General features: G+C 34.5%; 1 protein-coding gene across 2 annotated transcripts; it reads right to left on the bottom strand.

Moving 5' to 3' along the window:
• Nucleotides 1-24,750, bottom strand: LOC129216009 (mitochondrial amidoxime reducing component 2-like). Of its 2 annotated transcripts, none has more exons than XM_054850146.1 (8): nucleotides 24,614-24,750; nucleotides 23,744-23,967; nucleotides 20,762-20,941; nucleotides 3,471-3,642; nucleotides 1,792-1,935; nucleotides 1,394-1,455; nucleotides 298-369; nucleotides 1-186 (listed from the first exon to the last, which is right to left on the bottom strand). In XM_054850146.1, exons 1-8 carry the CDS (start codon nucleotides 24,641-24,643, stop codon nucleotides 30-32), a joined length of 1,041 nt encoding a protein of 346 aa, XP_054706121.1. In that variant the 5' UTR covers nucleotides 24,644-24,750; the 3' UTR covers nucleotides 1-29. The 2 variants fall into 2 exon arrangements, with proteins under 2 accessions (XP_054706121.1, XP_054706122.1); XM_054850147.1 differs by lacking the exon at nucleotides 24,614-24,750 and adding an exon at nucleotides 24,175-24,211.

Raw genomic sequence — 24,750 nt, 5'->3', positions numbered from 1 at the left:
TTTTCTCATTTTTAATTTTTAAATCCTTTTTAAATTCTTTTAATCATATCCGGTTGTTCTCCAACCACAGCAAAAATGTCATCTCCAACTTTAACTTCTCCAGGCTTAACAACAGAACAATGAATGCCAAAGCATGCTCGTGATCCAGTCTTCTTTTGAAGTGCAGGATCTTTTGGAATTCTGTACCTGGAAAACAAAAATGTTAATGTACTTCAAAACATTTCACAGAGCAGGACTGCAACTGCACAAATGTTTAATTAAAGGATTTAAATTTTCCTATCGTTAGTACCAACTTACTTTCTAAGAGTTACTAAGGGTTCTTTTTGAGACAAAACTGCAGTTTCAGGGTCGTTTGTTGTCGATAAACACCTGAAAATTTAACATCAGAATATGAGAGTTCACCAATAAAAATTAAAAAGGTAAGCCAAATACAGTAGAACCTCATTAATCAAGACTTAATAGGAAATCCAGGTCGTCCGTATTTAATGAAAGTTTGGGTTAAAAAATAACTATAAATTGAGCCATGGTACTTAAACAAACTACTGTACACAGTAAAAGATGTATTTTGAATTCAAGAAAATGAAATGTAAAAGTACATAAGGGAAAATTGCATTACAAAAATTTAAAAAGCAGCTTACAAAAATACATAAATGCGCTAACTCGCGCCTTTTATTTATAAGATATGTACATTTAAATGGCTGTCCCGTTTAATAGGTTCCGAGTTTGTGAGGGTTTACTGTAAAAGTAAATCTTTTCTAAAAATTTCAGAAGTAAAGTCTCATTAAATGAACAAAACTGCAGAAAATCTGTTTTTCTCATTTTGGTTCAACATATTTTCAAAACTTCAAGGAGTTTCGAAATGAATTTTTGGAAAAACACAAAGAATTAGCGGAAATATCTAGTCAATTGGAATAAATGGAAACAGAATTTCAATGTTTCTACTCTAAGTCCTTCCCATCCCATCATTTTGGATGAACTGAAAGATGAAACTTTGTGCATTCCGTTCAAGGCAAACTCTGAGAGAAACTGGATATGAAACGTTTGACTTTATCAATGTTTGTTAGCAAATAAAATTCTGTCCTTCCTAGTGGGCACCTCCCCTTGCTCGGTAATGCTCACCAACCTCCGGAGCTGCAGTTCAATAAAAATCGTTGCACTCGCTCAGTAGTCATTCAAGTTTATAGTCTAGCCCCAGTGACCCTTCTCAATTTTTTAATACAGGAATTACGAATGACCATTCGTCACATCTAATATGCCGATGCCACCCTAGAGATATACGATTCATACCAGTGGCGACTCCTCTTAATGGGCACATTAGCACCTGAACCACCTAGGGAAAAGAAAAAATAAATATTAAAAATAAAATAACAGATGATTAAAGAAAGTCTTTTACCTTCCTGTAGGAATCAAGAATAAAACTTCTGCTCCTCCAAATTTAATGTGTCTCCAGGAGTCCTTGAACAAAGATTAAGTTCAAAATATGCTTAACTTTATTAAAAGTATACACAAAAAGACGTTTAACTTTATTAAACATTAAACTTTATTCGTATGAAATAAAATCTAAAACTTTTGACATATCCAAGAAAAATCCTCCGTGCGATCACAAATGGTGTTATAAGAAATTACTTTGTAGCCACAAGATTGATGAAAAAAAATTTTTTTTTTTATTTAGTTGAGTAGAAATGCATCTTTGACAACCTTTTAAGAAAAAAGTACATTTTTTTTTGTTCTGAAATTTATGTCTACATGTATACACATACACATTTTATATGAAATGTATGACACACTTACTTCTTCAAAAGGCTTGCATCCCTCCACTAATATAGAAGGCCGAAAATTTTTCTCCGAAACTTTCATTTTGTCGACTCTTGAGTTCAAATCCTCAAGGGATGCAGTCGATACGATATGTAATGCAGATAAATTTTGAAAACCAATCTGTAAATCATAATATATAATAAAGATTTTAAAATTATTATTATTATTTCACAGTGAAACAACAACAACTAAAAAAATTGTTCTCTTGCATGTACACTAAATAAATTCCGAAATGTCACACACACGCACACATCCATTCCTATAACAAGTCATTTACCCTTTTCGAAAATTAACATTTTTGCAGATATTAAGACATGATTCTAGGTGCATCAGGTAACATGGGAAACGATTTATAATTTCATAAGTGTTCTAATCTCAAAAGGTATATTTAGTTTGAATGAATACTAATTTTAAAGCTATTTAACCGAAAAGTTTTATGCTCTTACAGCCTTACTGAAACTAATTTAAAGCAAGATAAGGCAGAATTCAGAAAGTTTTTCGATATTTCAATATTGCTGAAATACAACTTTCTATCGTACCAACAGAGATGTGCCACAACTCGAAAACAAAGAGAAAAATGAATGTTTTATGCAATAATTTTAAACTGATTTATTCTCCTATATACCAGTGCTTTTCAACCAGTGTGCCTCAGCATACTGGTATGCCGCGACAAGGTCCTTGGTGTGCCACGGTATTTTCGGAGTTGTAGAAAAGGGAAGAACAATGAATGCATTTTACTTGCGCAAGCGATCAGATATGAGGCAATGAGAAGCAAAGAGATGTAAGTGGCAAAATTAAAAATACCAATACACATGGTAGGTGAACCTCTCCTCTGTCTTGGGGCAAGAGATGGTACTAGTAACCCTGGCGGGTGCTGTGATGCTATACAGCATGATTTAGAAAAAAAATTTCAATGAAAGCCTACCTAGGACGTTATCTTTAAACGCGTTTTACCCAAAACTTGAAAATGTCCACTTACATCCCTTTGCTTCTCACTGCCTCATATAATGTTGCTAGCTTGATTATAATAACCATCTTGCATTGAAAACGACATACCAGCGGTGAAAGATTTATTTTACCAACGTGTCAAGAAATCGTAAAGGGGGAAGATAGTTTCCGATGCAATATATGAGGTGTGGTCAGAGAATCAATTGTAGACGATGTTTTCAAGCGACGAATTTTAATTAGAGTTTAGGATAGTTAATTTTATTTCAAAACTCTAATTTTAATAATGTGTCACATTTTGTGTCATTTGTGCGCCACCACGCACCAGTTGTGTAAACTAACTTTGTGCAAATTTTGTGGCAAAAAAAGGAGCTCTTCATTTAGATTTTAAATCAATAGTTAGTAGAGTAACTATACTATATTTCATCCCCCAAACTGTTTTTCGCTTTTGAGTAGCATACGTTATGACCAATTACTCCAAACAAGTTGGTACCGGGACCTCCAAATAGCGAAAATTGTTTTATCTAATGTCTAAAATTGTAAAGTTTGCATTAGGGGGCCCCAAAAAATTATTTGGCCTTGATCCCCTGGCATCGTAATCGGGCCGTGAATACAAAATATTTACAATATCATTTTCAGTGCACGTAAAAAATAAAACACAAAAAACGGAACAAGTGCTTTTAGAATTATGTCCTAACCAACATACTTACAGGTTGTTCTTTCCTCAATTTGGCGAAAAATTGATCTTTCTTGGTATACTTTCTTACTGGTAATTCAGGATGGAATTGCACCATTCGCACTCCAAGAATCTTTAGAAATGATTGAAACCAAGATGCTGCTTCATCCCCCACGTCTATAGCCTTGATTACATCATCAATTACGCTACAAAATATAGATTTTTCTTTAATGAAAGCAATGGGCTCTTAATGCAAAAATAACTTTAGTAATATTTCTTAAATTGAAGGGATCAGGGCAAGAATGTGATATGCCACATGAGTTTTCTTCCGGAAGGCCAATTTCCAACTCATGAAAAATTCTACAAATATTTTTTATAGAAATTAGGGGAAACTGATGAACCCACGGATAAAATTTACTTTTCAATTTTTGCTGGTCTCTGGGAATGGATAATCGATTGGAAAACTTTTCTAGCAGAATCTACAACTTATCCTCTAATTTGGCAATTTTTGTCAGGTGAAAATCTCAAAGCTTTCAACCTCAAAAAAAATTTCTTAAAAATCATCTTTTTTTGTCTGTGGGTACAGCAACCCGTTCACCCCGCGGACAGGTGTCTTTGTACCCACGGACATATAAAACAATAGGGCTCGACCGATGGCATTTTTTGGCCGATGGGCCGATGCCGGTTGTTGGCCGATTGTTCAAAGATGGCCGATTGCCGATTGTTTTCCTCTGAATGTCCGATTGCCGATGGCCGATGGCAACAAAAAAAAAATCTAACGGAAATAAATTGATAACCTTGTCAGGGATTTAAAGGATCATTTATTCATTTCACTTTACTTCCTTTCTACGAATAAGGACTTGTAAAGTAAGACAAAACAACGTAAGCAGAAGAATAAATTTGTAAATTACAGCAGACACGTGTTTCGGCGTTACAGGGAACGCCTTTTTCAATGCAAAAAATAATGAGCTTATGGATGAAAAGACATCCGACAAAAGCCAAGAGCAGATAAGCATGCAGCTTAAAAGATAAAAACAGCGGATTAGCCAAACACCAATGACAAAGTTATAAACCGATCAGGAACCAATAGGAATGCAAGCAAAGGCCAAGAGCTTTCTCTTAGGTACGAACCCAGAAAGAAAGAATTCAATTGGACAAAGATTAAGCCGAAGCTTAAACAAAAAGAAAAGAAATTGTCAGTAACCGTGAACCGCAAGAAAGGAAAAGCTGAATGGAAAACCATGAAATAAAATAAACAGAAACAAAAAATATTCGAAAAAAGGAAAAATAAAGATAAATAGAAGAAAATGGGGGGGGGGGGTGTAAATCAAGACAAAAAGGTAAAAATAAACAAAGGAAGATAGATAAAAATGAATGGGGAAAAGGGGGGGGGAATGGGGAAAGGACAGTATTAAAGATATGGGAGCCAAATGTTAGAAAAATATGGAACTGCACTAAGATCGTTAACTAAGTTAGAACTGTTCCTCAAAATATGAAAGGATTCCCAAAAGTCAAGATCTGATGAATTGAGGCATTTTTGGATAATCTGATAAGAGTTAAAATCAAAAGAGTGATTCGAATCCCAACAGTGTTGAGCAATACTTGACTTAATAAAGAATAAATACCTTTGTGCTGAAAAATTAAAATGTCAGTAATCCAACGTTATTAAGCACAAAACTTGCAAATGATTGCAGACACGTGTTTCGGTGTTACAAGGAACACCTTTTTCAATGCAAAGAAGTGTGAGCTTTTGGATGAAAAGTCATCCGAGAAAAGCAACACGGTGGAACAGGAGGTAGTATAAATATCAAAAAATAGAAATTAAACGAAACAAAAAAGATAAAATGACACATGGAGACAAAATTTATTATATAATTCCATCAGGAAAAAACCGTTAAGTAATAAATTTTAAAAGAAAACCCATAAACAATGCAAAAAGTCCAAAAATGAAACTACTCTGAATAAATTAGCAATAAATTTACCAGCGGGAAAAACTATGTATGGAAGCAATGTATCAAATGGAGAAATGCAGAAAAAACAGAGTGAAGGATAAACATATTGGAATTAGTTAATCACAAAACGAAATAAGAAAGCAAAAAATGAAAAAATAAAAGTAAGAAATGTACGACGTTTACATAAAAACAATAGAAAATCTAAACCAATTTTAACAAAGGAGTCCACACAGAGGAAAAATAGGGAATTGCAGTAAGATCGTTAACTAAATTAGAACGGTTCCTCAGGATGTGAAAAGATTCCCAAAAATCAAGATCCAACGAATTGGGGCATTTTTGGATAATTTGATAAGAGTTAAAATCAAAAGAGTGATTCGATTCCCAACAGTGTTGAGCAATACTGGATTTATTCAGCTGTTGTTTTCTCACATAGCTTTGATGTTCTTTTAACCGAAATTTCAAAGAACGGCGGGTCTGTCCGATGTATCCGAGTCCGCAATTGCAAACAATTTTATAGATCCCACAGCAATTAAGAGGGTGAATAGAATCTTTAAGAGAAGAGAAAGAAAGTTTATTAATAGGAGAAAATACCACTTGGAATTGGAATCGCTTCAGAATCTTAGCAACCTGAAAACTGATACCAGGGAAGAAAGGCAGAACAACTAAATTCTTAGTGTTAAAAGTTCTATTAAGAACAACATTTTGAGATTTTTTGCAAAGTTTTTTATAAATGGAATCAACTAAGGTGGGCGGATAGTCTCTATCAACAGCCACAGCTCTTATATAGTTAAGTTCCGCATTAAGAAGCTCAGGTGAAGAACAAATATTCATTGCACGATAAACATATGTGTTGAAAGCTGAATATTTTTGATTAGGAGGGTGAGACGATAATCTATGTGGGGGTAAGGAAACAGCAAAAGGTTTACGATAAACCGTAGTTTCAAAACCGGACTCAGTTCGAGAAACGAGAACGTCCAGAAATGGAAGGCAATTATTCTGTTCTTTTTCACAAGAGAATTGAATATGAGGATCAATGGAATTTAAAATGGATAAAGCATCATCAATGCTTAGTTGACCGTGGTTCATAAGAACAAAACAGTCATCAACATAGCGAACATAGAATTGAAACTGTAGTTTCTGAAACAACTTGACCTCAAAGTAATGCATGTAAATATCACTAAGGATGGGGCTAAGTGGGTTTCCCATTGCCAAACCATCCAACATAGTATAAAATTTACCATTAAAAACAAAGGAACTTTGCCTTAGACAAGTATGAGTAAGGAAAACTAAATCCTCAATTTCCTAAGAGGTAAAATGAAATTCAGACAGTCTACTCTGAAGGCATAACAATGAACCCTCGACCGGAACGTTCGTAAATAATGAGTTCACATCAAAAGAAACCATAAAAGAATTATTTGGAACGCAATTCTGAATTTTTTTGACAAACTCGATAGAGTTTTTTACAGTGAATACATTATTACTCATAAGAGGAGAAAACACAGAGACTAAATATTTTGCAAGTCTATAAGAAGCCGTACCAATATTGGAAACAATCGGTCTGAAAGGAATGCCAGCTTTATGTACCTTGGGTAAAGCATAAAATCTAGCGCAATTAGCAATAGAAGGAATAACAGAGCGTTTAACATTTATTGGAATAGACTGAACAGACTTGACAGCCGAAGAAATAGCCTTTAACTCATTTTCACTAGGATCTTTAGAAATCTTTGTTGTTTTTTCACATAATTTTGATGCTCTTTCAAGCGAATTTTTAAAGCACGCCGAGTCTGTCCAATATAGGCAAGTTTACAACTACAATTAATTCTATAAATTTCACAACAATTAAGAGGGTGAAGAGGATCTTTAAGAGAAGAGAATGAAAGTTTATTAATAGGAGAGAACACCACCTGGAATTGGAAACGTTTTAGAATCTTAGCAACCTGATAGCTTACAGATGGAAAGAATGGCAAAACAACCAAATTCTTTCTGATGAAGGTTTGGTTAAGAACATTAGTTTGGGATTTATTTGAAAGTTTTTTATAAATGGAATCAATCAAAGTTGGCGGATAGTCTCTATCAATTGCCACAGCTTTAAGATAATTAAGTTCCACTTTAAGAAGTTCCGACGAAGAACAAATATTAATTGCGCGATAAACAAAAGAATTGAAAGCAGAATATTTTTGATTTGAAGGATGAGACGATAGTCTATGAGGAGGTAAAGAAACAGCAAAAGGTTTGCGATAAACAGTAGTTTCAAAACCAATTTCAGTACGAGAAACAAGTACATCAAGAAATGAAATGCAATTATTCCGTTCTTTCTCACAAGAAAACTGAATATGAGGATCAATGGAGTTTAAAATAGATAAAACCTCATCACTCTCAAACTGATTCTGGTTCATTAGAACAAAACAATCATCAACGTACCGAACATAAAATTGAAACTGCAGTTTTTGGAACAGCTTAACCTCAAAAAAATGCATGTAAATATCACTAAGAATGGGGCTAAGTGGGTTTCCCATAGCCAGACCATATAACATAATATAAAATTTCCCATTAAAAACAAAAGAACTTTACTTAAGACAAGTACGGGTAAGGAAAATTAAATCCTCAATTTCCGTATTGGTGAAATGAAATTCAGAAAGTCTTCTACGAAGGCATAACAATGAACCCTCGACGGGAACGTTCGTAAATAAAGAGTTAACATCAAAAGAAGCCATAAAAGAATTATTTGGAACGAAACTATGAATTTTTTTAACAAACTCAACAGAATTTTTAATAGTAAATAAATTGTTACTCCTAAGGGGAGAAAACACAGAGACTAAATGTTTTGCAAGTTTGTACGAAGCCGTACCAATATTGGAAACAATCGGTCTGAAAGGAATACCAGCTTTATGCACCTTAGGTAAAGCATAAAATCTAGCACAATTAGCAATAGATGGAACAACAGAGCGTTTAACATTTGAAGGAATAGACTTAACAGACTTGACAGCAGATGAAATAGTTTTTAACTCTTTATCACTAGGATCTTTAGAAATTTCAGCATATGGCCCAGAAGAAATCAAATCATTAGTTTTATCAACATAAGATGATTTGTCAAGAACAACAATTCGGCTACCCTTGTCAGCTTTGGTAACAACCAGATCAGAATTCGAAACTAAGTCTTTAACAGAACGGCTAACAGTATTAGCAAATACAGGTTTAGAAATTTTCGAGTTAAAGTCAATATTAGAAGGTATAAGATGCCGAATCGAATTTTTTTGAGAGGAAGTTAAGGCACTAAATTTAAAAGCTTTCTCAACAGGAGCAATAAGCTTTGAAAAAGAAGGATTAACACTCACAGCAAAATTATCATTACATTTTAGAGCCTCAATTTGAGAATTACTTAATGGAACGCTAGAAAGATTAACAACAACATTCTTATTAACAACAGGTAAATTATCAAGAGGAACGACATGAGAAGATTTACAAAGCATAGCTAATTTCTTTTTCAAAACAATTTGATGTTTATCAGAGGAACGAAGGGTTCTAGACCAAGAATTTCTGTCAATAATGTTAAAGTTGGGAGTGGAATTAGAAACCGAAAGATGTAAATCATAATGTTCACGTTCAATAAACGATAAATGTTTCCTAGTTTCCTGGATCGAAGCTCTGAGTAAAGTCAATTTCGACCGAAGGATTACTTTGTCAATTTTGACAGAACGTGGTAAATTACATTTCAAAGAAATAAACTTCGGAATAATTTTCTTGCGCCTACACTCTTGAAGAAATTTTAAATGGTTCAAAAAACGAAATTTCTTAATCCGAAGATTGGCAAACCTATTGATTTGAGACATAATCAAAAGCAAAACCAAATGAGAATAAACAAAATCAAACAATAACAGAATGAATAAGAAACAAGAAGTGAAAAGTCACGATCAAAATACAACAATAAACAAAAAAAAAATCAAATTTCGACCTAATTTCTATTTTACGATCCCCCAATTTAAACTTCAAAGTTTTTTCGGCACATCTGTACACGCATATGTACCAAAGAACATATAGAGGATCAAAATATCCATTTTGATCACCTCCTCAGTTTATTATCGCAAGTTCTCTTGTGATGTCTTCATACGCGTAAACTTGCATCACTCAGAAACGTTATGAAATAGTAAGTTGAAAACTCATACGTACGTAGTATGATCTAAAAGTTTGAGGACAAGCAATATAAAACCTTACCCTGAATAGTTCACATTACCGAAGCACATCTATCTACAAAATAATCACCTTGAAGGACTACTCACTTCTGCCAACGTTCGTATAGCTTTTAGAAGCACTCCTGACAGCCATTTTTCGCAACCTCCGGTAAGATTTCTTGCGCTGCTGCTTTAATTTCATCGTGGGGAAGAAGCCAACTTTCATGTTGAGGATGCATGGTTTGATTGATCAATGCTCTGATATGACAAACAAATAACATAACGTCTCGTCGGACTTGACTCCGTGTGACTCTTACCTGTTCCAAGCAAAAAACATTTGCATGGACGCCGCTTTCTTCTGTCAGGAGAAGATAAAGCTGCATCATAGTAGGTTACGATAAAGGCTTCCATGGAGTGTTTCCAAAAGTTATATGAACACTGGCAGAAGTACATAGTCCCTCAAGGTGACCCTTTGAAGGTGGACGTGCTTCGGTAATGTGAACTATTCTGAGTAAAGTTTTATACAGCTTGTCCCCGAAATTTTGGATCGTACTACGTACAACCTATATAGGGTGCAGTTATGCTTCTCTTTTTTGACTGTTGTAAGATGATAGAGAAAGAACAACAGCCAAAAAAAAAAAGAAAGAAAGAAAATGAAGGAAAACAAAGACACTGTTTAATAACCAATTGATTTGTTCTTTTTTTTTTAATTGAACATATAACTAAGATTTCAACAATATTGTAATGATGTATGGATTATGTACACTATGCATAGTTAAAACACTTTAAATTATGTTCTTTAATCATTCAAAAAAAATATGAAACCGTCAACAAATTAAGCAATTAAAGTGGAAAGATTGCATGTAGACATTTTTTAGTCATGAAATTAAACTAAAAAAGTAACAGATTACAATATTAAATTATAATAAGAACATTTTTATACTTATTTAAAATTTTTGAATAGAAAAAATTGCATTTTTCATAAAAGCTATAACAGTGACATAATTTTTTTTCTGAAAAAAGAAATAGCCATGAAAAGAGTGAAGTTCTCAAAACGCAGCTACAATAAAAAAAACTCGATATTTACTCCAAGTTAATAATAACTGAACGGATATACTACTTGATATGATGTTAGCACACCTAATATTGAACAATTTGATTGGTTAAAATCTTTTATGAAGCACTACAAACAAGTTAAAATTAAATTTTTTTGCTGAAATTAAAATCGCTTAACAGAAAATCCTTGAAACTTTCCTATAACATATGATTAAAAATATGATTAAAAGGAAAATAACTTGTTCATTGATTTTATAAAAATACATGAAAATAGTTACTTACAATAGAAAAAAAAATCGATCACTATAAATAATGCAAAAAAGATGGCGCATTACGAAATAAAGAAGAAACAAGAATGAGAAATACGCAAAATGATATTTCTTGAGCAAAATAAATAATCGCTAAATATTTAAGAAATGCTTGAAACGACGAGGACGGGCGGGGGAAGGGGGGGTCACCCGCTGATTTTGGAGTAACTCACAACATTAAACTTCATTCCCTACTTCGGTCTCATTTGTTTAGTACAGAACTGCTACCACCAACGCCTCGGAAGAGTTTCTGAGTCGACTTCAGCACTTCGAAAGAAAAAATTTCAAAAGTCCCTTTAATTTCCGAATTATGTCGCCATTCAAAACGTCTTTAGTCAATTTCTTACATTAATGCTTTAAATTCTGCCTAAACAATAAATTAAGTTTGAAAAAAAATCTCTAATTTTATGAATGGTGTTAGTTTTAAACAACTCGGATGTGCAATTAGAGTTTAATTTCAGAAATACAGAGAGGGGGAGGGGGGGCACGCAAGAGTTCTAAAAATTACCGTCGGTTCAACGAAAATCTAACGAAATGACACAAAAACCGGTTTTGCCATCTCATATTTGTTTCCATGGTCTCCAATTCAGCAATATACACTCTATAACAAAGAAATCGACGCATCAAAAAGCAATCATCCGATTGCTTTGAAATTTTGTATGCATGAGTGTTTTGACCAGATATGCAAATGATTAAAATTTGGTGTCCGATGAATGAATAGTTTGATCGCCAGCGCATCGAAACTGCGCTTCCAGCAGATGTATATAAAGAGCAGTTCTTGAACAGTTGTTAAAACTTTCGGTTTGATTGCGATTCAGATTACCTTTCCACAACTTAAAAATGCCTCACCGCATGGTTCGTGCTCATTACGAGCAACTGTCAGAGTTTAGACGAGGTCATATCATTGGATTGAAAGAGGCCGATTGATCAAATCGGAGAATCGCTCGTCATTTGAGTCGAAGTGATGCGGCGATTCAAAGATGCTGGCAAGGATGGGTGGAAAATGGCAGAGTTCAGCGTCAGGATGTTAGCGGTCGACCTCGGGTCACAACAGATCGTGATGACAGAGTGATTGTGCGATCAGCTGTCACAGCGCTTTCTTCATCTCCTTGAAACACCAGACGTTCAACACAAACACCAGTGTCCATCATGGCCATTTACAGACGGTTGGGACAACGAAATCTACACTAGCACTGACCGTTACGCCACCTGCCACAGACGCCTACACACTGCCAAGCCAGATTACAGTGGTGAATGGCTCGATCAGGTTGGAATGGTACCGACTGGGGACGTATAGTCTTTAGCAACGAATCCCGCTTCCAACTGTATCATGTGCCCTCAACAAGGCATTATGGTCTGGGGTGCCATTTTTTTTTGATAACTGGGCCCCTTTGGTCGAAATTAGAGGTACACTTACTGCACAGTGGTACGTCGACGACATCCTAAGACTTGTTTTGTTACCGTTCCTTTTGCAGTACCTTCGGCTGGTTTTCAGCAGGACAATGCAAGATAACACACGGGATATGTTGCTGTGAACTGTCTGCAGCTTGTCAAACTCTTCCGTGGCCTGCCAGATCATCAGATCTCTCTCCCATCCAGCATGTCTAATATATGATGGGATGGCGATAGCATCTGGCAAGGAATGTTGATAACCTCGTCCGACAATTGGAGCGAATTTGGCCGGAAATACCGCAGGAGAACTTCCGCGAGCTTTATCGGTGTTTCCCACGTCGTGCTTCAGCTTGTATCTAGGCTAGAGGCGGGTCAATACCTTATTGAACTTGTTACTGTAACTCTGACATAAACTATTCAAATTTTCTAAGAATTTAATCATTTACTATTCTGTGCATTGTCTTCCTATCCACCAATTTTCGTCTCAATCGGATCACTCCTTTTTGGTGCGTCGATTTTTTTCTTATGGAGTGTATCACCAAATAATCATTAGTCTAAGACGCTATATTAGTTTTGTATTGAAATAAGTAATTAATAGACACAAAAAATGAGTAAATAGGCTTTTTTTAGAACACCCGATCGAAAACAAAAAATGAAGTGCACAACTGGAACGTACGCGTACCCCACATGCGAAATTTTAACCTGCTACAGCTTACCATTTTTGAGTTATGACTTATGAGAGATACATACGTACATCCAGCCGCAAGAAACAACGCAATAATTAACTTGTTTGCTACCTGAATGCAGTATTAAAAACTCTTTCAGGGGTTAGACCAAGAGCTGACCCCCGAAAACGCGATTTATCTCTTTTATGGCTTGTGGCCGGTTAAAATAATAAAAAAATGCAATTTAAAACTTTGGCTCGAATCCCCCCCCCCCCACACTAATTTTGGGTCACACGGCTGCGGGGGTGGATGAAAGGTCAAAAAATGAAAAATATCAAAGTGATGAGTTAAATGGCTAAAAACTATATAATAGCATTAAATTAATAAGAAAAAACCCGTAGCGAATTTCCCCCCCCCCCCCAGCTATGTTGGGGCGAACGTGGTGCCCCCCAGGGGTAAAGTATCGATTATTAAACTTAAAAAAAATGATCACTTTCGTGGGGGGGAATTTTACAGGGTATTAGTTTCATTATTTTGATTGCCAAAAAAAATTACCCCCCAGTAACTATGGGTCAATTTGTCAAAAAAAAATTTTTTTGTTCCTCTTTATTTGGTCGAGTATTATTCGAACTTACGCATGACTGTTTAAGTTGCAAAAAAAAAAAAAAAAAAAAAAAAAACCAAAAGTTTGAACGTTTTTTCATTAAAAAAAACTCGTAGCAATCCCCCCCACACCTATGGAGGGGGTTACTACGCGGTGCGCAGTTTTACAACGTGGTGCCCCCCCCCAGGGGTGAATTGTCGATTGATTAAATTAAAAATAAATGATCACTTTCGTGGAGGGAATTTTACAGAGTATACATTTAATTGCAAAACAAAATATCTCCTCCCCAGCAATTATAAGTATACTAGCTACATTGCCAGGCGTTGCACAGTCTACCTCAAAAATGTACGTGTATTCGGCGTTCCAAGCATTTTATACAATTATATAAATTTTCTCGCTTTCATTACATTTCTTATTGCTGCTCCACTCCTATTAGTCAAAGCGCAATGTTATATAGCCTATAGCCTTCTCAATAAATGGACTATTCAACACAAAATGAATTTTTCAGTTCGAACCCGTCGTCCCTGTAGATCAAGAGCTGAGCCTCCAAAACACGGTTTATCTGTTTTATGGCGGGTGGCCGGTTAAAATAATAAAAAAATGTGATTAAAAATGTTGGCTCTAATCCCCCCCCCCCCTCCGCCCACTAGTTTCGGGTCACACGCTGCATGGGTGGATGAAAGGTCAAAATAAAAGAAAAATATTAACATAAGTGAAATGGCTAAAAATTATATAATAACATTAAATTAATTAAAAAAAACACGTAGCAAATCTCCCCTCCAGCTATGTTGGGGCGAATGTGGGACCCCCCCCCCTCCCCCAGAAGTAAATATCAATTGTTAAAATTAAAAAAAAAAATCACTTTCGTGGGGTTGGGGATGGGGAACTTTACAGGGTATTTGTTTCATTATTTTGATTTCCAAAAAATCTCCCCCCCCCCCAGTAACTATGGGTAAATTTGTCAAAAAAAAAAGTTTTTTGTTTCTCTTTATTTGGTCCGAGTCCAGTACTATTCGAACTTTCCCATGACCTCTTAAATTGTAAAAAACAATTGCAATTATTTATTCGATAAAAAAACACGTAGAAAATCCCCCCCCCCCCCCAGCTATGTTAGGGCGAACTTGTTGCCCCCCAGGAGAGAATTATCGATTGATTAAATTAAAAAAAAAAGATTAATTTCGTAGAGAGGAGGGATTTTCTCAGATTTTACATTTGATTGTAGCAGGAAAAAAAATCCCCCCCCCCCCCAAAAAAAAAATGTTTTTAATTTAAATTAGAAATTTTGAAATATTTTTCAAATTGAAAGGAAGTAATTCAGCGTCCGTACATCTGCTTCTACCATTGTGTGCTCAGCATGAAAAGAATGAAGGGGCGAAAGTATACGCCTGTGATGATTTCTTCTTGCTGTTTCGAGGGCAGTTTCGTCAGTGATCAACTGTAGCCAACACAGTGAAGTCGTTATAGCTGTTGGTTTTTCTTTTCGGAGCACGCTGTACCGCATCCTTAAACTGAAAACGTAAAAAAATCCTTTTTTCAAAAATATATTTTGATGTTTTTATATTATGAGTGTTTTAAAGGGTAATTTTAAGTGTAGCCAGCCACCAGATAAAAGATAGTGTTTTGACAGAAACTTTATTTGAAGGAATAAAAGTTTCAAAGATTCGAAAACACTGAAAACTGAAATTCCGTGATTTAGATTTTTCCGAGTTTTTAACAGAAGCAGATTTATATCATCGAGATTGCAGGAACATTTTTATCAAACTAGATAGACACTATCACAACCAATATGCTGAAGGTAAATAAATCTATATGAATTTCCAAATTATTATTTTAAAAATTCATTTAACGCATCGGATTAACGCATTAACATTTACAAGTAAAAAAGTCGTTATTGCAATTTTAACATAAAATCACTTTTGTTTGTGAAAAAAAGTCATAATTACTGGGGTAGGGGGAGATTTTTTTTTTTTTTTTTGCAATTAAAACAATTAAATGTATACTCTAGAGATAATATACTAAATTATCTTTTATCTGGTGGCTGGCTACACTTAAAATTACCCTTTAAAACACTCCTAATATAAAAACATCAAAATATATTTTTGAAAAAAGGATTTTTTTACGTTTTCAGTTTAAGGATGCGGTACAGCGTGCTCCGAAAAGAAAAACTAACAGGTATAACGACTTCACTGTGTTGGCTACAGTTGATCACTGACGAAACTGCCCTCGAAACAGCAAGAAGAAATCATCACAGGCGTATACTTTCCCCTTCATTCTTTTCATGCTGAGCACACAATGGTAGAAGCAGATGTACGGACGCTGTATTGCTTCCTTTCATTTTGAAAAATATTTCAAAATTTCTAATTTAAATTAAAAACATTTTTTTTTTGGGGGGGGGGGGGGGATTTTTTTTCCTGCTACAATCAAATGTAAACTCTGAGAAAATCCCTCCTCTCTACGAAAGTAATCTTTTTTTTTTTTATTTAATCAATCGATAATTCACTCCTGGGGGGCAACAAGTTCGCCCTAACATAGCTGGGGGGGGGGATTTTCTACGTGTTTTTTTTACCGAATAAATAATTGCAATTGTTTTTTACAATTTAAGAGGTCATGGGAAAGTTCGAATAGTACTGGACTCGGACCAAATAAAGAGAAACAAAAAACTTTTTTTTTTGACAAATTTACCCATAGTTACTGGGGGGGGGGGAGATTTTTTGGAAATCAAAATAATGAAACAAATACCCTGTAAAGTTCCCCATCCCCAACCCCACGAAAGTGATTTTTTTTTTTAATTTTAACAATCGATATTCACTTCTGGAGGGGGGGGGGGGTTCCCAAATTCGCCCCAACATAGCTGGAGGGGAGATTTGCTACGTGTTTTTTTTTAATTAATTTAATGTTATTATATAATTTTTAGCCATTTCACTTATGTTAATATTTTTCTTTTATTTTGACCTTTCATCCACCCATGCAGCGTGTGACCCGAAAATAGTGGGCGGAGGGGGGAGGGGATTAGAGCCAAAATTTTTAATCACATTTTTTTATTATTTTAACCGGCCACCCGCCATAAAACAGATAAACCGTGTTTTGGGGGCTCAGCTCTTGGTCTACAGGGACGACGGGTTCGAACTGAAAAATTCATTTTGTGTTGAATAGTCCATTTATTGAGAAGGCTATAGGCTATATAACATTGCGCTTTGACTAATAGGAGTGGAGCAGCAATAAGAAATGTAATGAAAGCGAGAAAATTTATATAATTGTATAAAATGCTTGGAACGCCGAATATACGTACATTTTTGAGGTAGACCATGCAACGCCTGGCAATGCAGCTAGTAGACTTATAATTGCTGGGGAGGAGATATTTTGTTTTGCAATTAAATGTATACTCTGTAAAATTCCCTCCACGAAAGTGATCATTTATTTTTAGTTTAATCAATCGACAATTCACCCCTGGGGGGGGGGCACCACGTTGTAAAACTGCGCACCGCGTAGCAACCCCCTCCATAGGTGTGGGGGGGGTTGCTACGAGTTTTTTTTAATGAAAAAACGTTCAAACTTTGGTTTTTTTTTTTTTTTTTTTTTTTTTTGCAACTTAAACAGTCATGCGTAAGTTTGAATAATACTCGACTTGAACCAAATAAAGAGGAACAAAAAAAATTTTTTTTGACAAATTGACCCATAGTTACTGGGGGGTAATTTTTTTTGGCAATCAAAATAATGAAACTAATACCCTGTAAAATTCCCCCCCACGAAAGTGATCATTTTTTTTAAGTTTAATAATCGATACTTTACCCCTGGGGGGCACCACGTTCGCCCCAACATAGCTGGGGGGGGGGGGAAATTCGCTACGGGTTTTTTCTTATTAATTTAATGCTATTATATAGTTTTTAGCCATTTTACTCATCACTTTGATATTTTTCATTTTTTTGACCTTTCATCCACCCACGCAGCCGTGTGACCCAAAATTAGTGGGGGGGATTCGAGCCAAAGTTTTAAATTGCATTTTTTTATTATTTTAACCGGCCACAAGCCATAAAAGAGATAAATCGTGTTTTGGGGGGTCAGCTCTTGGTCTAGGTGGCTAAAATAGAAATTCATACTGAAGTTTAAGTAAAAAAATTTATATGAAAACAATAACTCCCTTTACTTTGCATTAAAAATTAAAACAGCAAAAGTCTTTTTTTTTTTTTTTTTTCGAAAACATCGGCCAATTCCATCGGCTTTATGACGTTTTTAAGGCCGATGGGCCGATGTTTCCTGCAAGTTAGCATCGGCCGCCGATGCCGATGCCGATGGCTAAATTGTTGAACCATCGGCGCCGATGCATCGGTCGAGTTCTATAAAACAATAATATATAAATAGGTCTGAGGATCTCAATTATATTCAATGCATTTTCATAAGCCATTTTATATTGAAATACTTCAAGCATCCATTGAAAATAACATTAAATAACATATCCAACCGAAAGTAAACTTTGAAAATTAATTGAAGGGTTTTTTTTAATTTTTTTAATTTTCTTTAGTTTTTTAACGTCAGTGAACTCTTTAAAAAAGTTATGTCTTAAGAGAGTTAATGATGTTATGAATAATTAATATGTTTTTAAACAAAAAAAAACTAAATTCATGATAGTATGGCTCTCTATGTACTTACATAATAATTTCAATTTATATGCAAATTGAAACCTTTAACCAAAATTAACCCATTACAAAAAAAAAAAAAACTCAGTTTAGATTAAACCAAAAAAAAATCTAGAAAAATTTACTTCAAATGAAAACAGGAGGGATTAACGTTCTGTAGATCCTGCAACAAGTGGGGGTTACTTCAACACTATATCTTCAAGTCGTACTTCAAATTCATCATCATTGTTGAACCTAATTTTGGGAGTTGATAACAAGGCACCATTTTGAGGTACTTCATATTGTATGAAGACTCAGATGTGACCTAAGGAGACTAAAAATTGCTGTCTGTGGTACACATGGTTGTGTGTCCTTGGGTACAAAGGTATACCATTTTGGTTTTGCAAGGCAGTCACATCGACAAGACCATAGTTTTACAACATTAAAAATCAGAAACAAAACCTTCAAAATATAGGAAATCATGATACCTACAACAAAAATGAATAATACAATCCACGACGGAGTAAAAAAAAAAAAAAAAGAAATTGTTCATGTTTTTTTTTTTTTTTTTCTTTTTGCTTAGATCCTACTAAAACCGAAAAAAATGTGATAGAATCTTAAATGTTCGTTTGATGGCGATGAAACTTTCTGGGATATTGGAGAGGGTGACACACACATTGAACTCCAATTAGAATCCCTCTCGATGATATTTGGAATTTCCCGACCAACGTCCGTAGGTATAACCGTCCGTAGGTAATGTTCCCCTATACATTCTATATTCTGCAGTACTAAAACCAGATACATAATCCATTGTCATATTTATTTAAATTACCAAAAAGCAGCATTTATAATAAAAAAACTCATTTTTTCAAAAGTGTGGCTTATCACGTTTTTGCCCGAGCCCTTCAGTTTATTTATTCGTGTTTTTATTTTTTGATTCCAGCTCAAACTTAATTATGAAACATTTTCATGGTGTGGCTATTTAACTCTTTATTAATTAGTACTTCTTACTGTCAGTTTTACTTTATTGGATCAATTAGTCTACAAAATAGTTCCAATTTTAAGAATGTAATGAACTTATAATAGTAAATGACTTTCATAATAAATATATTGATGTTGTTGACTAATTTTAATGAAATTTTAGAATTTAAAAAAATTGCGTTTATTTCATATATTTTTTCACTCGGTCGAAAAAATTAATATTGTGCTGGAAATCATGTTATTACTAAATGTTGTTTCATAATTAAAACGTTTGCAATTTAATAAAAGTTTTAACAAAAGAGTTTATCTGTACGAACCTACTTAGGTTAGGTTACGTAAAAGAGTATAAAAAATAGAATGTAAACGATAAAGATCTATAGCTAAAGTGGTTCATATGTTGATGAATTTAGTCATTAATAAGAATCTATGTAATTTTTAAAAAAAGAATATGTTTGTGTGTACGTTTGTTCTGCATACAAATCCACAGTTTAAGTTGGATCTTTGCCAAATTTGGCTAGGAGGTGCTTTTGCGTGCGGGAAGGGTTGTATGAGTCTTTTCGAAAGCTGAAAAAGTACCGAACTGTTCGAATTTTAATTTTAGGGCCCAAAAGATGCACAAAATGGGTCTTTCTACTCGTCTACTTCGTATCATCTTGATTTTAGTTACACTGGGAAGGCCGAAAAAATACCTTCTTGTCTCTTGGAAGATTTTTCCTACTTTTCGAAACATCTAAGGGCCTGAATTACCTAGGAAAAAAGTTTTAAGCATTTTTAAGGAAGTAAAACTCAATTTTAAATTGTATATTTATCGTTTGTGCACGTTAGCGTGAGGAAATCGTTGAGAAGATATATTTGTTGGCATTTTTTGTTTGAGTAAAAAAAAAAAAAAAAAAAATCTTGCTTTTGCTTTTAGTCTTTTCCTGTAAATAGGGGATTTAAAATTTCCTCTTTCTGGTGATTTTTTGCGAGTTATTAATCTTTTTGACTGCTGGCAGAAGATAACCAAGGATTTTTGTGGTGTCAATGGAAACTTTTACAATTGACTTTAATCTAATCAGGACATTTAAATTTGCCGTTAACGTTATTTCAGAATAGTTGATGCTTATGTGGATTTTGAGAGACTAACATCGTTATTCTAATTGAGACTTTTAGAGAACATATTCAGGGGAATTTTTAGAGATTAACGTCCACATTTCAACGGGAATTTATAGGGACTGTTGTCATTATTCTGATAGGCAATTTAACACTTTTTTCCCTTTTTTCCTGTGTGTGGTTTTTTCTTTTTTTTTTTTTTTTTTCTCTCTCTCTCTCTTTTGTTGAACATGCATCTCTTGACATTACTTTTATTTTCAAAATAGACCGTGCAACGCCAGGCGACGCAGTTAGTAAGACATAAAATCCACCGATCCGAAAGAATTTTCTCAAATGGCACCGAAAAAAATGAAAAATAAGAATGAAAATTATACTATATTATAATCCTTAAAAATTTCATATTTAGATTAAAGAATTTCTATAAAGTTTTTTATTTCCTCCTATTTTTATTTAGTAATTTGAAAAATAAAATAGAGCATTGGTAGTTAATTACCTGCATTCAATGATTTTATCACTGCTTGAAACTGATTTCTTGATGGGAATTTTCAAACTCTCGACGTCTGGTCCAGATATCAGCAAAAAATTTCCTTGTATGCTTGGTGTCAGCAGAGCCAGGCGTGGGGCATCAGTTTGGGAAAGTAGAACATGATCCTTCGTTACAATCATGTACTGACTGAAAATATAAAAGAACTTTTTACAGGCTCACTTCCTGAAAACTAACTGTTAGAAACTTTCATCAGTCGAAACTTGACTGTCTAACGAGAGAGCTCTTCCTAACAAAAAAAAAAATTGTATATATTTTTTTAACTAGTGCTAAACCAAATGCAGCCTGACTTGAGAAAGATCTTCTGTTACTACATTCCCACATAAAGGAATAGGTAGTGAGCTGGAACTACCTTAACTAACAAAACTTGTGAGACATTGCACCAAATTTCAAGTCTTAACGAAAACTGAAAACATCCATTTCTATCTTCAAAAGAGTATACTTAAACATTGTGTCTACACATGCTTGTGAATATTTATTCAAAACTGCATCATTTTGTATAAAGTTAATGTATAACCAGACTCCGATAAGTTGATATCCGATGAGCGGCGGTTCAAACGATTCCATGTACTAAAATAGGGGTGAGGAAATCCAGTTTGTGTTGTCGATAACGATTATTGGCATTGTGCCAATCTATGAATTTCGCCTCCTATCAAGCAAACATAAATGAGCTCGCCCAAGGACAAGCATCTTTCTACCAAAGCCAGACTATACCCGTTGGAAACGAAATAAATAAGGCGAGGAATAACGGAGCAAGAACAAACAAGTGCCAAACAGCTCGTTGCGGCAACTAGAGCCTGCAGTTTCGGAACTAGTCTGAAATGTGCCATAACAGAGCAAACGTGTTTTTGACGTCAATTTTGAAAGTTTCTCTGGGGAATTACACCACCTTGAACCTGCAATAACCCTTTCTCCCAACACTACCAAATGTTTAAAACTGCGTTTTTAAGACTACTTTTAATAATACTGCGGGTTAGATTCCCCGATCTTACCACATCCATTCTTACTCTATTCTCATTAAAGACAGGACTAAAATAAGTTTTTAGGAGATGTAACCAAGGGCGCCCATATGCAAAATTTTAAGGGGGGCTCAGATATTTTCCCCATAGAAACCAATTTCAGTACAGATTAAAGTTATTTAAATTTGATATTTTTAATGACGAATTCACGATAGGTTGGAGAATAAATGTTTTTTAATTTTTGCCAAGAAAAAAGTACTAAAAGCAAGGAAGTTCTAATTTTAAAGGGGGGGGCTTGAGTCCTCCCCCCCTTGCCCCCTATATGGGCGCCATTGGATGTAACTTTGGTATCTATCTTTCCTTCAAAGTGATAGGTATTAAGTTTCTAGTTTTAAAACTCTTCTTGCGTTTCAAAAATTCACCTTATTTCTGTTTTTTTTTTTTTTTGAAACTAAACTTGATACATAAATTTGAAGGAAGATGAGTTGAAAAAGGCTACAATTTCATGTCTTTGCGGGGAAGGGGGGGGGGGATCGACGATAAAGCACTGAAATTACCCTTTCCTCAGCAAAATCCTGGATCCGTGCCTGCTCGAGGGATATCGAAAATTGAAAATTACTGTAATGAGTGCGGTAGTATCATTGTGATACTTCTGGACACAAAGTTGCGAAATATGCTGCAGATTTTAATAGGGACTAGTTTATAAAAAACCGGCAACAAATTCTGTTTACGTGCAACAAATGTTCATAATATAAAGGGAGGGTACTGCTGCATTGTTACTGTGTGCTTATTCCGTCAATCCTTTGCTTTTATCAACGCATTGTTCATATTTTTTTTACAAAATCCATTGTTTTGAGTACTTCTTGCCGCCCCTGTAGACACCTGTCCTCCAAAGTTAAGAGAGAAGTGGGCATTTGGCTTTTGTATTTTTGATTGTATTCATATGAGGCAGTGAGAAGCAAAGCTATGTAAGTGCTATTTATAAAGTTTCGAGGAAAACGCGTTTAAAGATAAGGTCCCAGGTAGGCTTTCATTGATTTTTTTTTCTAAATCATGCTGTATAGTAGCACCTATCAGAGCTACTAGTACCATCTCTTGCTCCAAAGCAGAAGAGAGGTTCACCTACCACTTGTACTGGTTATCTCCAAATTTTTAATTTTGCCCCTTACATCCCTTTGCTTCTCACTGCCTCATATGATTTCTGGTGTTATTAGGCCAAATCAAAATTTCACTTTGAGGTTCTTGTATATGAAGAAACAGTTTATGGCAAAACAAGTGATTAAATCCATAAATATTACCTAGTTATTCGTCATTTTCCCCTTGAGTCTACTCATGTACTTAAATTGCAACAATGGGGTTGTTTCCTTCAGTCAAAAGTAGTACGTTTATTACTGAAATTGATAGAATAAGCAAAAAAAAAACATGGACCCAGAAAATATTTTTATTTTCCCAACAGTTATTTTTTATTATTTTTTTTTAAATGTCCGATTTTTCAAACAAGGCGTGATCTTGATGAAGTTACAAATGATGTTCTTTGGCGCATCTTTCTATCGCGTTTCTACGTCATGATAATCAAGAAGCGAATTAAAATTGCGCGCTACGCTTGCTACCAACAATATCGTTGCCAATACACGTGAGTAAAGATGCGAATTAAATATTTTGCTCTCTGGATGGCAACACTGAATGGCATTTCATCATTTGTGATGTCATCGCCAGAAGCATAAACAATGGAAACGCACAGATTTAAGTAATTTTTTTTTAAATATTTAACTTAAACAAATTATTAAAAAATGGTTAGATCCTATGTTTTTAAGCATGCTCTTTCAGGAAAAAATACTTTTAAAATTTTGGAAACAGCCCCATTGAAAAAATGAACGGCTATCGATTGCTGCCAATTAATTGGTGCATCCCTAGTTTATGTGTGTTTCAATTACAGCGCATGATGCGATCATTATGTTAAATTGAAACTTACCGATCTAGAATACCATTTACTTCAAAGCCTTTCTTCGCACAGTTTCCATGAGTAACTTCAACACCTTTTAAAGATTTAACCGGATAAAGAATCAATTTTGATATTTTTCCAACTTTAACATATGTTTTCTTCTTCTTCCTCCAAACAAGTACACCAACAGTCGTCAAAGCTAACACAGATGCAAAGGCATAGGTTTTCCATGAACTGGTCATCATTTTTTTACTCTGAAAGAAAATTACATTCTCATATATCTATAGTTCATGCTCCTAAATATACGTATGATAAGTTATCAATGAAACAAGTATCTGAAGTTTTTTCAGCATGATAAAAAGAAGAACTTTAAATTGTGATAGAAACATGTCAAATATCTATATAAAAAATATTTAAAAAAAGGTATCATACTGAAGCTGAATTACTGATGCATCGAATACCTATTTTCAGATTTTTTCCCCCTTTGCCTCATCATGGCCACTCAGACACTGGTCATAGAGACGACCGGGACTTTTACCGGTGCGCCCATCTGAAGTATTCCCTTTTGAAGACTTCTAGTCCAAAACTGTTTGAGAAATACGAAAATAATTTATGTACAAGCAAAGCGATTTTTCACAAATGAATCTTTTTATACTTTGCACTTTATCATTATGTAAAACGTTTTCTTTTATTCTCATACAGGCATCCAATCAGCGGAAATAAACGACTAGAAATCAACAAAATACAACATTTTCCCTTTGATTAAACAATCATATTCCCGCAGTTTCAACTATGGATAAGACGATAAAAACGAAGTAAAAAATCACAAAATGAAATTTTAAGCTCTCAATTAACCAATTACTGTACGTCAAATTCACAAAAAGAAGGAATGAATATTACCTCAGTCAGAATGTGAAGCCAGAAATTCATTGCATTATTTGATAGCTTTCTTTTTTTTTATTTCAGAACATGTAAATACTTCACATTATCATTAATAACATCTTGACCTCTGAATCAGAGAAATTATTGTTACGAAG

Source organism: Uloborus diversus, chromosome 2, assembly GCF_026930045.1.
Source record: "Uloborus diversus isolate 005 chromosome 2, Udiv.v.3.1, whole genome shotgun sequence".
NCBI lineage: Eukaryota > Metazoa > Arthropoda > Arachnida > Araneae > Uloboridae > Uloborus > Uloborus diversus.
Note: the sequence above shows the minus strand (reverse complement) of the source record. Positions and strands in the feature narration are given on the sequence as shown.

What these genes read in the sequence shown, in the direction of transcription:
- LOC129216009 (XM_054850146.1), bottom strand. Translation starts at nt 24,643, where the DNA reads ATGAATTTCTGGCTTCACATTCTGACTGAG. An exon ending in GGCTTCACATTCTGACTGAG is followed by an intron (nt 23,968 to 24,613) that starts GTAATATTCATT and finishes ATTTTCTTTCAG; the next exon opens with AGTAAAAAAATGATGACCAG. An exon ending in AATTGAGGAAAGAACAACCT is followed by an intron (nt 1,936 to 3,470) that starts GTAAGTATGTTG and finishes TATGATTTACAG; the next exon opens with ATTGGTTTTCAAAATTTATC.